At 48.6% G+C, this 14201-nt stretch overlaps 1 protein-coding gene across 2 annotated transcripts in view; it reads left to right on the top strand.

Moving 5' to 3' along the window:
* myo1ea (myosin IEa) overlaps nucleotides 1–14201 on the top strand; it is a 39159-nt gene that overhangs the window by 4305 nt on the left and 20653 nt on the right. For both annotated transcript variants that reach the window (XM_060071209.1, XM_060071208.1), the window contains exons 2-10: nucleotides 2953–3096; nucleotides 4491–4580; nucleotides 5175–5269; nucleotides 8536–8623; nucleotides 8991–9080; nucleotides 9873–10004; nucleotides 10271–10405; nucleotides 10824–10956; nucleotides 12851–13047. In XM_060071209.1, the coding sequence (XP_059927192.1) occupies nucleotides 2953–3096; nucleotides 4491–4580; nucleotides 5175–5269; nucleotides 8536–8623; nucleotides 8991–9080; nucleotides 9873–10004; nucleotides 10271–10405; nucleotides 10824–10956; nucleotides 12851–13047 (1104 nt within the window). The remainder of the gene's footprint in view (nucleotides 1–2952; nucleotides 3097–4490; nucleotides 4581–5174; nucleotides 5270–8535; nucleotides 8624–8990; nucleotides 9081–9872; nucleotides 10005–10270; nucleotides 10406–10823; nucleotides 10957–12850; nucleotides 13048–14201) is intronic.

Raw genomic sequence — 14201 nt, 5'->3', positions numbered from 1 at the left:
TTAATGTTTGATCCCTCATGTTCAGCCATATCATTCATACAATAAAGCAGAAACAGGGTTTTATTATCCACAAGTGCAGTCTCCTCAAAACGTTGCGTCAGCATACGATTCGATACCGTCGACTGCAGGGTGTTCTCGGCTGAGTCCCAACTCATGCAGACGGTGTAGCCTGGCCGTGGAATGGCTTGCTTTGCATAACTCATATAACCCTCTCTCTCAAATGATCTCTAAACACAGACGTTTGCTTTGTTTTTGTTTGCAAATTGACCTTGAAAGAGAGGTTTCATATTCTGGTCCCGAATTGTCAAAGACTTTTTTTCCCTCATTCCTATTTATCTTTATTTTAATATACATACATCTCTATATGCATATTTTATCAATCTACTTTTTAATTCCTTTGAACACATGGTGGGATGTGTGTCAAATCTGGAGCCGAGAAGGGACTTGGCAGAGCAGCCAGAAGAGGGGAAAGTGCTGCGTTTGATACTGAATCAAACCCAGCCACTTCCTGTACCCTGAGCCCAGCTTGGCTCTGCGCTCGCCTTATATGGTCATGGTATTTGCATGAAGGCAGCGCTTGTGCTTATGGATCAGGGTGCAAAAAATCCTAAAACATTTTACACTAAACATCTCGTTCCTAACAGTTTTCCTAATCTTATCGGTTTTCTTGCAGGGTATTGTCGGCTGACAATGCCCTGCAAGAAAAAACATGACGACTCCTCCACCATGTAGTCGTGTAACGTCCAAGCCCAGCAGGGTGGCATGATGCAGCAGAATGATCGCCCCGACTGGGACGGGTGTAACGCGCCGAGGAGGTGAGGCGGAAGTCCAAGGCGCTTCCATGGCGACGGTGTTGTTACAGCTGACTCTAGCCGGCTCTCCGGTGACTCCCCTGGGACCTGTCATCTTGTTTGCATTCTGCCACCTCGCTCTCCCTCCCCTCGACCTGCTGCAGCTCAAGGTGTTCTCTCGTTAGGAGAACCCACAGCCCGGCGCCTTCAAAACAAACAAAGGTGCACCTCCACGATTTTATCCAACAACGCGCAAGTCAAAATAACCATAGCACCCATGAGAATGACCTCTTGGTCATTATGTGACCCGTTGGAAGGGGAATTAAAACATGATCAACCTAGCTACACACAATCCCTTTAGGCCTATGTTGGACAGAAAAAAATAAATACAAAGTTAGCCCTTTTTGAATCTCTTATGGCGTGGAGCTGCTAGAATGGCGGGCGTCTGCCTAAAGGGCCGTTCAGAGAAACCCTGGACTCAGGCGAGGAGAAAAATGTGGGCTGGGAATTAAATAACAAAGATTCCTCCCCTCCCTTCTCTTTCCCATCATCTTGCCACCAGGCAGACCTCAACACTCCACCGTAGCAGAGCTCAGAGCAGACCCTTCGTGGCTGTTGTTGTAGTGTGTACCTGCGAACCACACACACTCACACTTCACCGCTGTTGTGAATCACAACATGTTTGTGGTTATCCAACCTGGTGGAGGAAGGGGTTAACGCTGAGAAAGTAAAGCCATTCTTTGAATAGCTGACATTTTAAGCGTTCACTGCCTATCTGTCTTGAAGTAATCATTCCAAACATGTCTTCAATGAAGGATGAGGTGGATTGGGACTGACGGCAGGCTGGGTTAGGCACTTTATTTTAATGGTACCTTTATGTTTGCTAACAAAGGCACTGGGAAGTTTCACTTGATTTGAAGTATATGAAAATGAGATGTGTTTTTGGTTACGTTTGAGAAATTGGAGAAAGAAACACCTTTTGTACAAGTCTTGTAGGACAGAATCATGGATTTATGGCTTGTATAATGAACTGCTAAACGAACTAACAGCAGAACAAACATTTAACACAGCTGAGCAACATGTTGAACCAGGTCTGTGTGGTTTGTTTGTTTGTATGCCTTGTGTCGTCCACCATCTTTTTACCTCATCATTTGAATGAGCATATTACACCCATTACGTGCATCAATTGTAAACAGAGGATGTTCAATGATTAGCCAAGAGCGTTACGGAATTATTCAAATCAAAAAGTTCATGGAACCAAAGGCCTTATTGATGCTTTTTCACATTCAAATCTTTCTAAATGGAATACTTGTTCAGGGAACACTTCCTTTCTATGGGACGATAACGTTAGCTTGAAAAACAAGAATCACCTAAAAGGCCTTTTCTCTCTCCCTCTGTGGGACCCATCGGTTCGGCAGTGAAGTCCTAAACGGAGGGCTATAGTGTCTATCCGTGACTCATGTGTTGGAGCGGTTCTGTTTGGCCGTCCAGGAGGAGGAGACTCACTCCCCTTAGCAGCCAGATGAGATTGACTCATAACACATGACCGATGACCTCAGCCAGGCCCAGAGAGTTCTCAGACGCACTCCTTCTGAAACAACAACACGTGCAGAAGGTGGACTGTGCCCACAACGGGTCTGCATCAGCACTTATGGGAAGCCTGACTTTGTTCTTTTTCGAAGTTAGAGAAACTCAGCTCATCACTTGTGTGTGTGTGTGTGACAGCAAACAAAAATCCCATCGCAACCTCATTGCCAGAAAGCGAGGGCCTTATTTAGAACTGATGGCTGGTACACAAAATAAAGACACACACTGCAATACACAAGGCTGAGGCCCCAACCCTATGAAACAAACAAATAATTTCAAGTACATTTCTTTCTTTTATTAAAAGGATCTACGTTTGTCTAGCCTTGGCAGCCACCTTCCGCGGGTCCACCACAAAAACACACAATACACAACGGCCCACAGCTCACCATGAATATAGCGGCGTCATGATAACGTGACGCACAAAAATGATACAAAGCAAAGAAAGACACTAAAGGGGTGACGCCGGTGTGCTGTGTTTGTGACAGTGGTGAGTACGACGGCGTGTGTTTGTGACAGTGGTGAGTACGACGGCGTGTGTTTGTGACAGCGCTGTGCGTGCGGCCGTGTGTTCCAGGGGAGCCGGGGCCACCACCGGTACCACTGGCAGAGCCACAACGTGAAGATCAGTGGCGTGGACGACATGGTGCTGCTCAGCAAGATCCACGAGGACTCCATCGTGGACAACCTGAAGAAGCGCTACATGGATGACTACATCTTTGTATCCTCTTTCACACTCCCGGCTCGCAGGCCGGCGAGAAATATCTCCCCCCCCCCCCCCCCCCCCCCCGTGCCCAACAAACTGTTCCCAGAATAGCTGACTGGCCGTTCCACGGTTCTGAGCAGCTATGAGTAATACGGTAACGTTTACAAGGGACCCGCCCACCCACCAGTCTGTTCTGTGGGCTGGGGGGACGGGGACGGGGGGCTGTCTGGCCCCCTAAACTCCCCAGTCAGGCCTCTGAAAGTTCCCTTTATAATCCCTTAAAGTGTGTGTGTGTGTGTGTGTGTGTGTGTGTGTGTGTGTGTGTGTGTGTGTGTGTGTGTGTGTGTGTGTGTGTGTGTGTGTGTGTGTGTGCGTGTGTGTGCGTGTGCGTGTCGATCCTAATCAAGTGTTTTCTGCTTTGATCTCACTGGGCTGTATCTCGTACCAGTGAGGGGAGAGGACAATGACAGTGGAGCGATTCAGTGACGGTTTGTGTGAATGAAACCTTCCCTTCCTACTACCGCTGGACAGGCCCTGCTTTGTGTTGGACCAGGATGTGCTGCTGGGGTGAAACCCCCCGCATATATCATAGTGGAGGGTTTGGACTCAGACACCCGAGCGGGGGTTTCATGCACATTTATCTACGACATTACCACAGGACTTTTAGGACTTTTCCAACAGCTGAGTGCCGGAAGTTAAGCACATTAAAGTGGTTGATTCTGTGATTTGTTAAATGTAAAGTGTAGTTCTAGACTTGGAGTGAGTCCTTGGGTGATTCTGGGCGCTGAGCGTCCGTAACACTGGGGTCTTTCAGCTGGGGTCACTGGCGGACCCCAACAATACCTCCTCTCTTCACCCTGAGCTGTTTGACCCCTGGGCCAAACAAACATCTCACAGTGATACAATTTGTGATCTGTTGGCTCTAACGTGTAAACAGTTGAGTCGTTGTGAGGCTCAGACTGGGTCCCCACACACCGCCCCACACGGCCTGGCCACACAGACCCGCACCATAGAGCACGTGGTCATTGGGGGTTCCCTCTGATGCGTTTGTACGTGTGTGGCAGTATAAGACTCAAGACTCACTTGTCCAGATCTCACCTAGAATATAGCCTCCCCCTTAACCCCCCAAACCCATCTTACACACTTATTGTATGTTGTACGTCCTTGCACTTAAAGATAGCCTCTTATCCTAGCTATCTTTGTCGTACACAGGGAATGGGTTAACCTAGTGATAGTTAGTGCTTGGCACTTGGTTCTATGATCCTCCTTACTGTCCTGACAGAGATATATTGTTGCTTCTCTTTCTTCTGACAAATGTACCCACTGTAAGTCGCTTTAGATAAAAGCGTCTGCTAAATGCCCTGAATGTTGAATGTAAAACATATACGGTCCCTAACCGGTGACACCAGACGTACATCGGTCCAGTACTCATCTCCATCAACCCCTTCAAGCAGATGCCGTACTTCGGGGAGAAAGAAGTGGAAATGTACCAGGGCGCGGTGAGTAACCCCTCCCTGGAGCCCGGAGGGCACACGCGAGACGGCCACACAGAGTCACAGGGCTCGGCTTTCAGAAAATATAATCCATCCATCCACTGACTTGATTAATATCGTAGGCCGGGGACTGGAGATGAATTGAGCGAGGTGTTGCTGAAACCGTTCCCGGTGTTCTGTGAAGTGATCGCGTTGCCTCCAGGAACAGGCGGTACCTTTCTAAAAGAACAGCCTGCTGAAGTCGAATGCTCTTTGCGAGCCTACTGAGAGCTGATGTAGGTCATGCAAAATGACCTCATAGTCTTGCAAAAAAGCTGCTTAAGAATAGATTTTAAATACACATTGGCATTGAACGTGAAACATACCTTAGGTCTAATTAAGGCCTATTGTCTGATGTAATGTCTTGGTTTGGTTTTGTTAGCACCCTTATAAAACGAACAATAGAAACACATACTTCATGCCATAGAGATTTAGAGGGCCAGTTCTATATGATTTACAAGGTACGTTCCAATCACATCATACAGAGTGCTGAACAGATCATACGATCGCAAATTTCCGTACTCAATGCAAAGCAGGTTTCCTTTGTTGTCATCCATCCAGGCCCAGTATGAGAATCCTCCTCACATCTATGCTCTGGCAGACAACATGTACCGCAACATGATGATCGACCGGGAGAACCAGTGCGTCATCATCAGGTATGAGCAGACTGCAGCCTGTTCCGCTCTCCGCAGAACAAACTGATCCCTCCGCTCTCCTCGCCCAAGACACGTTGGTCAGTTCACCTGCCTTCTGGGAACATTCTCTCAGCCGGCACTGAAAGTGAAGAATGAGGAAAATGAGCTGTTCTTATTGTGGCAGGTGACACTAGGAGGGCGGGGCGCAGGCAACGTGGTGAACTGGTTCCACCGGTCATGTGCTCAGCTGAACCAGTTAAAGGAACTTTACCTCTTGGCTGGAATTGTAGGCCTTTGGGAAAACGTGGAGGAGGGATAAATAGGAGTTAACTGGGGGAAAATTATATTAATTATACCACATGTGGTCGGTATTACAACAGGTCACATCTCTGCAGTCTAAATGTTACTTCTTGTTGATGCCTGAGCAGTATTTATAAGTCTCACAAGGCTTTGCCTCAAATGATCCACTTCATTTAATTGTTCTGAGAACTGTCGTTATTCGATACTGTCAGAGCTTTCCCCACTGTGAGAGAGCTGTATTTGTTGTTGTTATAAAACACTAGTTTTATGGTCGGCTGTTGTTGAGTGTAAAGTGTGGTGTCATGGTTTGAGGCCAGTCCCCCCTGTCCACCCAGTCCCATGCTGCTCCCCATTCACCTGAGCCTCTGCATACCAGTGCTCCCCGCATCACAGGACTGCTGCTCAGCACTTTCCCTCTCCTGTTGTGTGGCCCCACCAGCACTTGCTAGCTCATTTCCCCCACAGAAAAGCATCGCAGTGGGTCTGAAATCAAGCAGAGCGGTCAACAAAGGCCGGGGCTGTGTTGTTATGAAGCAGCTCTCTGCATACAAAGGCCCGCTGCCAAAGAGCCGTCCGGGCCATGTTGTCAACAACATCCCCTGGTGTGAGTGCAGGGTGGGGCCTCCCATACCGTGTGATTAAGGTGTGCTTACGGTGTGATTAGGTGGGGTAGTGACGATGAGGGGCGGTTCTGCAGGGTAGACGATCAGGCCTGCGTCGTTCTCTGCTCTCTGATGGGAGGCCACCCGCGTTTGTCTACGGTGTTTCAGTCTGGTGTGAAGGGATATGTCTCCGCGTCGCGTTGAGCATTCGTGTAAAGTCTTCTGATGGTTTGTCGGCCGATGTGTGTGCGCCTCAATCCCCCTCTGTTCGCGGTCATCGTGTGTGTAATTGCCACCCTGTTAATTGCACAACTGCACTGTACTGTGAGCGGTGAACTCTGGACCCACTGGCTTGAAATAATCTGCTCCACATTTTCCTGAGCAGAGCCAAGTCCTTTGTTGTTGTTCCCAGAGGCCGGCCCTGTGCCAGCCGGACCAGAGGAAACTGAGTTACAGCAGTAAACATTAACGCCACTATATGGCTGTTTAATCCTGCTCTGGTAACATAGCATAATACCCCTCAGATAAAACACTGTGCCAATGGCTCTCAAAATATCTCAATGGATTCCGAACTTAAAGATGTAATAAAAGACATGGAATTCAAAATGACGGCATAAATATTACGAAATGTCATGGAGTCAAGACTGTTGAATAGACAATATATGGGAAGCCCTCGCCAAATAACAGCGATTTGAGGTAAAACACGATACGGTCTATGAATGCATGAAACACTCACTCCATCATCCACACGTTGCTTCTTCAATCCCTCACATTTCTTCCATGTTTGGGCACGACGTCTTTGAGGAAGTGGACGATGCATTCGCTCCGTTTGGTGCCAAAACAATGAGTCCAATGAGTCCTCTCTGGGCCTAAAATAGGATCTGATTCAATCGGCAGCCACAGCTTGAAACCAGAACTGGTGAGGAGGACAATAACCTGCTGGGACAATAATACCCAGCTGGGACTCACCAGTTCAGACCAGCTGGGAGCTCTGGTCACCAGTTCAGGGGACTTCCTCAGCCAGCTAGCTGAGGGTTAGGGTTCAGGTTCAGATACTTTATTAATCCTTTATTAATCCTTTATTCATACTTCCTCGTTAGTGTGGAATGGGTTCAGATTCAGAGGCTATTAATCCTGAGGGAAATTATTACGGTCTGCTCAAGTTGGAAAGGAAAAACGTATATAATCATTAATAATTGACAATTCATTCAAATAACACAATCCCATAACAATGATGTGTGTGTAATGTGATACATAACACAGCTTTGATCGTGGCATGTGGGACGTATGTTGTAGCTGACCCAGTGGTGCTACTGTGTCTCTAAGTCTGGGGAAACGCAGTCGTATCCAGAAGCACAGACGGGGAGAAGGGGGAATGTTGGAGGGCTGTTGGGAAGCCGTCTGGCCTCCATGACTTCCTCCAGCGGTTTAACGGTGTACAGCTGTGCTTTCTCTGAGAGCCGCTTCAACCTGACTCCTCCAAGACACGCAATCAAAGCACACCATGCGGCCGCTCACGCGCCAAGACACATATGTTGGAATAAGTATGGCCTGGTCGTAGGAGGCGAGGAGAAACGGAGGCGAACGCATAAGGATAATAAAACAGAGAAATCGGACAGAAAGTATTTTATGCTGTTCAACACGTAGCATTCCACCTCTGAGGAAAATAAACACGAGTTTCTTCAGATGTTTTCCTCGCTCGGCCTGTCCGACAATATTTGGATTCATACAGGAAGTTTAGTCCCTACCAAAATATAAAGATGGTTTTCATCTTGTCCTCAAGAAATTCTAAACGAGATTTCCAGACTCCGAGAGCAAAGTATTGTCCATTGTGTCGAAAGACTGAACACACATACACACACACACACACACACACACACACACACACACACACACACACACACACACACACACACACACACACACACACACACACACACACACACACACACACACACACACACACACACACACACACAGAGAGCAAGGTTGCAGAGTTTCCATTCAATGCTTTTTAGTTTTTTTTCTTGCTTTCCATTTGCTTGTAGCGGCCTACCTGAATACTAACACTGCAGAAAACGAACGATGGCTAAAGTACCAATAGACTCGGTGTGCTCAAACCGACTTTTTACACATAATAAACATCAAGATAACACTATCAAATTGACTGAACATTAACTTGATTTTAATACCCAAAATGTCATCTATCCTGTTTTGACTCTCAAGAATTGAACATGTTAACCTGAAAGTGTGTCTGTGTGTGTGTGCGTTTGTGTCTGTGTGTGTGTGCGTGTGTGTGTGTGTGTGTGTGTGTGTGTGTGTGTGTGTGTGTGTGTGTGTGTGTGTGTGTGTGTGTGTGTGTGTGTGTGTGTGTGTGTGTTGTAGCGGGGAGAGTGGAGCAGGGAAGACGGTGGCCGCCAAGTACATCATGAGCTACATCTCCCGGGTCTCTGGGGGGGGCCCCAGGGTTCAGGTGAGACCCCCCCACCCTGACCCCCGGTTTAACCCCTCTGATATCAGTGAACTAAGGTGCTCTGGTTCACACTCTGTGGTTGTGGTCTGTTCATCACATGAGTTCACTTCCCCAAACTGAACCTTGCTCTCCTTTTCCTGAGCTCAAAGCAGTCTTGTGACTAGACCCCTTCTTTATCTTCACCTCTTTTAGTACAAATCCTCCAGAAATAAATGCTGAAAGGTTCCAAGAATAATTACTTCTGTTTGAAATACTTGGAAAGAACGAGTAATTGTGTCTCTTTCAATGTGTGTGTGTGAGTGAGTGAGTGAGTGAGCGCTCTGTGCCTAGCCTCGTTGCTGACGGTCTCTATCCTGTCTCCTGACAGCATGTCAAAGACATCATCCTGCAGTCCAACCCTCTGCTGGAGGCCTTCGGGAACGCCAAGACCGTGAGGAACAACAACTCCAGCAGATTCGTAAGCTTCCTCACTCCTTCTTGTTTTCGTTCCTCAACATGCTGAGAATGGCCCTGACGTCGTATTATTAGTGTGGATCTTTCTGCAGATGCTACGTTTAAATCTGGTATTCTGGTCGACCAAGTCAACATCACTTCCGATAAAGATTAAAAAAAGAGTTGTGTCAAGAGAAAAAGTGCAGCAGTGGCCTGCGATGTGTTTGTTTAGGGGTTAGGGTTAGCCCTAACCTACAGCGTAACACTTATTCATACGTTTAAACTGCAGACTCCGCACATTAGAAGACATGTGTGATGGAAACAGATGTACCAAGACGGGAGCTTTAGGGGGAGAAACTCCATGTCACTCTGTTCCTCCCTCTGGCTACCAGTTGCTCCTGCACACTTTAAAAGACTCATGTCAAATACTTCTGTTCACCATCTTTAGATCCCAACCCCTACTTGTGACACACTGCTGTAAAGCTGTGTGTTTCATCTCCCCTTTGTGTGTGTGTGTGTGTGTGTGTGTGTGTGTGTGTGTGTGTGTGTGTGTGTGTGTGTGTGTGTGTGTGTGTGTGTGTGTGTGTGTGTGTGTGTGTGTGTGTGTGTGTGTGTGTGTGTGTGCTCCATTACCAGCGCCTCATCTGGAACTGTGTTGCAGTTATTTCATTGGGCTGCGGCCATTTAAATGTAAAATAAAAAAAGTCTCTCGCATTATCTTGACCTTCTTGAGGACACACGGTTCTGTGATCTCCGTTTTATAGTTCTCGGTACACGTGTTACCGAGGATACTGAGAACTGGTCTCTCCTTCTGCAGGGGAAATACTTTGAGATCCAGTTCAGTTCCGGGGGCGAACCAGACGGGGGGAAGATCTCCAACTTCCTGTTGGAGAAGTCCCGCGTGGTGATGCGTAATCCCGGGGAGAGGAGCTTCCACATCTTCTACCAGGTGAGGCTCTGGGTTCGCGTGGACGGGCCGACTGTTCTGGAAGTCTCTGGCGGTTCTGCAGAGCTCTGGTCTGTGGAGTCGGAGCGGATCAGAGAGTACACTGAGTGATCACGTCGTCGTAGTTGTTGTATGAAAAGAGACGATTAACACGTTCACTCACTTTGAAGGGCTTTACTATGTTTTCACATGCGATGTGGAGCATGCCTTTCCGTTATTCATTTCTTTAATGTGTGTGTCTGTGTGTGTGCGTGTGTGTGCGTCTGCAGTTGATAGAAGGAGCCAGTGCAGAGCAGAAGCAGAGCCTGGGGATCACCAGCCTGGACTACTACAGCTACCTCAACCAGTCGGGCTCCTACAAGGTGGACGACATCAACGACAAGAGCGACTTCCAGGAGACGGTGGTAGGTCTCACCTTCCTGCCTGCCTCTCTGTCTGTCGGCTTGTCTGCCTGTCTGTCTTTTGTATCGTCACGTCTGTCTGTCTGAGGCGGAAGAGAGTGACAGCCTATGAATGTGCAACTTCGTTCCTGTGTGTGTCTGTGCTACCAATCATCGACCACATCGCTATTCCAACAACTGCTGACCACGGTAGCTTAGCTCCTAACTCTCCTGATGTATGGAGGACTGCGTCACTGGGAGAGCCTTACGAGTCCACGGTGTTCTCCCCTGTGTTTACCTTCCATACTGCCTCCACCTGCTTCTGTTTACCAGTAAAACCACAAGGAGACTAATTAATGGACACAAGCTCGCTACCGCAGGACTATGTAAACTCCCTCTGCAGCGCGGGCTTTAACAACGGGAGCTTTCCCCGGTTTCCCAGCATGCCATGGGGGTGATCGGCATCTCCCCGGAGGACCGCGGCATGGTGCTGCAGCTGGTGGCCGGCGTGCTGCACCTCGGGAACGTCACCTTCCGCGAGGCGGGGAACTACGCCGCTGTGGACAGCGAGGAGTGTGAGTGTTTAACGTTGAAGAACCGCTCCGGTCTGGGGGAGTTGACCTTCATGAACCGTCTCTCCTGGCGTCCCTCCAACATCCGTTGATGATGGTAGTTTACACACGACAGCATCGTGTGTAAACTATGGCCTACAACCAGTGAAGGAGAGCTGGAGATGATGGTTTGATCGCCCAGACCAGTTTGCCCCGGTACCAGCAAAATGGTTATATTGTTGGGAGAAGTCAAGAGCAATGGCTTCTGGGAAAGTAGTTTGTGTTGTGATTGATACACGCTTCGTTTGCCCAGCGTGGTCTGTTACTCAAACCTGTAACTCTCTCTGACACCGGTACGCTCTTCAGCGGGTGGCTGAGTTTATCTCTCAACCATTTGGGTCAATGTATCCTTTTGTCAGCCAAGTTAAAATGCTCATGTTCATGAAACATTCCTGGCCCCCATCATGGTTGTTTCCATGTCCACCAGTTTAGCTTACGAGGCCAGGGTACGAGTCTAGGGCTAGGGTACGGGTATGAGGCCAGGGTACGGGTACGGGTCTCGGGCCAGGGTACGAGTCCCGGGTCATGGCTCCCAGTCGACTCAGACCTATTATTGGTTCTCCATAATCTCTGCCGCTCCTGTTCCTTGCAATCTCGTGTGTTTGTTCTGCCGTGCTGCACATGTGCAGACTATTCTAGCGCTCCGTCCTGAACTCCAACAACACGAGGAGACCCCCTCACCCTCAGCCCCCCTTGTCAGTGTAGGGTCTTTTTTTGTCATGCAGTTTATTCACAGATATAAATAGTTCTGTTTTCCTTCTCAACGTACCCGATAAGTTTCCAGTCCACTCTACACCCTTCTGGGCTCTGTCTCGGCCGTCAGTCCGGGCTTTTCCACATGCTTAGGTAGACACACGCTCCCCGGTACAGTCCCAGCAGAGGAGCTCCTGCAGAAACCTGATGCATTCCCAGACACCGCTGGACGCGAGGCCTGAGAACCATTTCCTTCCAGGGGAAGTGAGTCACTGCAATAAGGCAGGGAGGGGTCCTCTAGGGACGTGTCAATGCCAGGTTAGAGCTAATGATCTATGGCACACTCAGCCCCCTTCCAGAAGCCCTCTGCTGACGCTGGCTAGGTAGCCGTGCTGTCTCTCCTTTGTTGCTGTTCCTCTCGAGTAAGACTATTATTATCGGTTATTCACAGTAGATCTGTGGATACCTATTGTTATTGTCGCGGTTGGCTATTAAGGTTCCGGATTGGTAATGCCGTCGGACGGTCTAAAAGTTTACACGTGTGGGATATATATACACATCCCATGTAAACAGGTCTCTGAAAAGGTTGGTGTCGGAATTCCCCAGTTATTATTATTAGTATGATCATTATTAATAGTCCATCCTCAGATTTTGAAACCAACCCAAAGAATTTCAGACCTTTCAGTCAGTGTCAAGGACTTCCCTAAAGAGTCGTCTTCTTCGTCTGCACATTTCCTCAATGACTGCAAAGGTCGCCTACAGGCGTCTCCTCTCATGTTGGGAGCTGAAACAAAGGCCTCTACTGTGGCTGCATGACGCAAGAAAAGTCTATTTGAATCATCAAACAAACGTATTAAAGAAGTAAAGAAAACATGACCGTGCCAACTCAAAGGGCCTCCAGAAGATAGAGATTGAATCATGATGACAATAAGTCATGTTTTAATACTTTAATACTGAAGGTAGTGCAGCTAGTCACCGTCAACAACAAACGATGTGTCTATAAATCGAGTGTACCGTGATTTATAGGTAACTCTAACCCTAACCTTGTGTGTTAATCTAAAGGACGACAACCGAGAAACCGTACATCTGTTTCTCACATTAACGTCTGAACCTTCTGAACTGCCTCCCATCTCACCGTCTGAACCTTCTGAACTGTCGTCTCCAGTCCTGGCGTTCCCGGCGTTCCTGCTGGGCATCGACCAGAACCGTCTGAAGGAGAAGCTGACCAGCAGGAAGATGGACAGCAAGTGGGGCAGCGCCCTGGAGTCCATCGACGTCACGCTCAACGTGGAGCAGGCCTGCTACACCCGCGACGCGCTCGCCAAGGCCCTGCACTCGCGCCTCTTCGACTTCCTGGTGGAGGTACGGCGCTGGTTAAAGAGAGGCTGTGTCTCACTGCGCGGTTTACAAAGAGAGGCTGTGTGTCTCACTGCGCGGTTTACAAAGAGAGGCTGTGTGTCTCACTGCGCGGTTTACAAAGAGAGGCTATGTGTCTCACTGCGCGGTTTACAAAGAGAGGCTATGTGTCTCACTGCGCGGTTTACAAAGAGAGGCTGTGTGTCTCACTGCGAGGTTTACAAATAGAGGCTATGTGTCTCACTGCGGGTTTTACAACGGGTGGTGCTTCTGAAGCTGCCTCCGGAAGGCACAACGTTGGGAAGATGAAGCCAGTGATGGTGATGGAGGAGAGGTGGATTGTGATGGGTGGGAGGTGGGGTGTGATGGGTGGGAGGAGATGGAGGTGGTGGAGGTGGATTGTGATTGGATAAGGTGGATTGTGATGGGAGGAGATTGAGGGGAATTCTGAGTGGGAGGGGGAGGTCATCTACTAATGGCCCCGACGTACTGAACGAAATCACGTTCTCATGCAGGCTGTCAAACTGCTGCTGAATGCAGCGATCTCGGCCCGGTACAATATAGTCTGTGAGATGGGTGGGATTCTACAACCTGGACCCTAGTTTCACACCGTTTTGGTCCAAGTGACCGATACACACAACTCCTTCTGACATTGATCAAGTGTTGAGTGACAGGGCTTCAGTCGTTGCTTCATTACACTCAAAGAAAATAGCTCCTGTCAAAGTACTTCCTCTAAGAACGCTTGCCTTTGCTACTGACTGCTCAGAGGGTTTTCAGAGAGAGAGAGAGAGAGAGACACTCAGATCCTAAGTGTTTGACTACCTGGAAAGGATCCCTCAAGACAACTAAACACATCTTCTTGACCTACTGCCTGATCCATGTTTGGTATCGTGTCTGACCACAACTCGCTGACAGAGAAGTCTCGCCCTGAGTGGTTGCGGGAAACGTCCCTGTTGTCAGTCCAATCTAAACCCTCCCTCACCACAATCTGTTAGATAACACTGAGCTTTCTTTGGTCCAACCCAACAAGCTCTGCACTCCTCTCCCTGACACTACGTCTCAAGGGTTATCTGGCCTCGACGATGGTTCCGAGCAGAACCCCTCCTGAAGACCTGGTTAGATAGCAGACAGACAGAATCAAGCGAAGGTGAGGAACAAAG

The sequence above is a fragment of the Gadus macrocephalus genome, chromosome 14, assembly GCF_031168955.1.
Source record: "Gadus macrocephalus chromosome 14, ASM3116895v1".
Lineage (NCBI taxonomy): Eukaryota > Metazoa > Chordata > Actinopteri > Gadiformes > Gadidae > Gadus > Gadus macrocephalus.
Note: the sequence above shows the minus strand (reverse complement) of the source record. Positions and strands in the feature narration are given on the sequence as shown.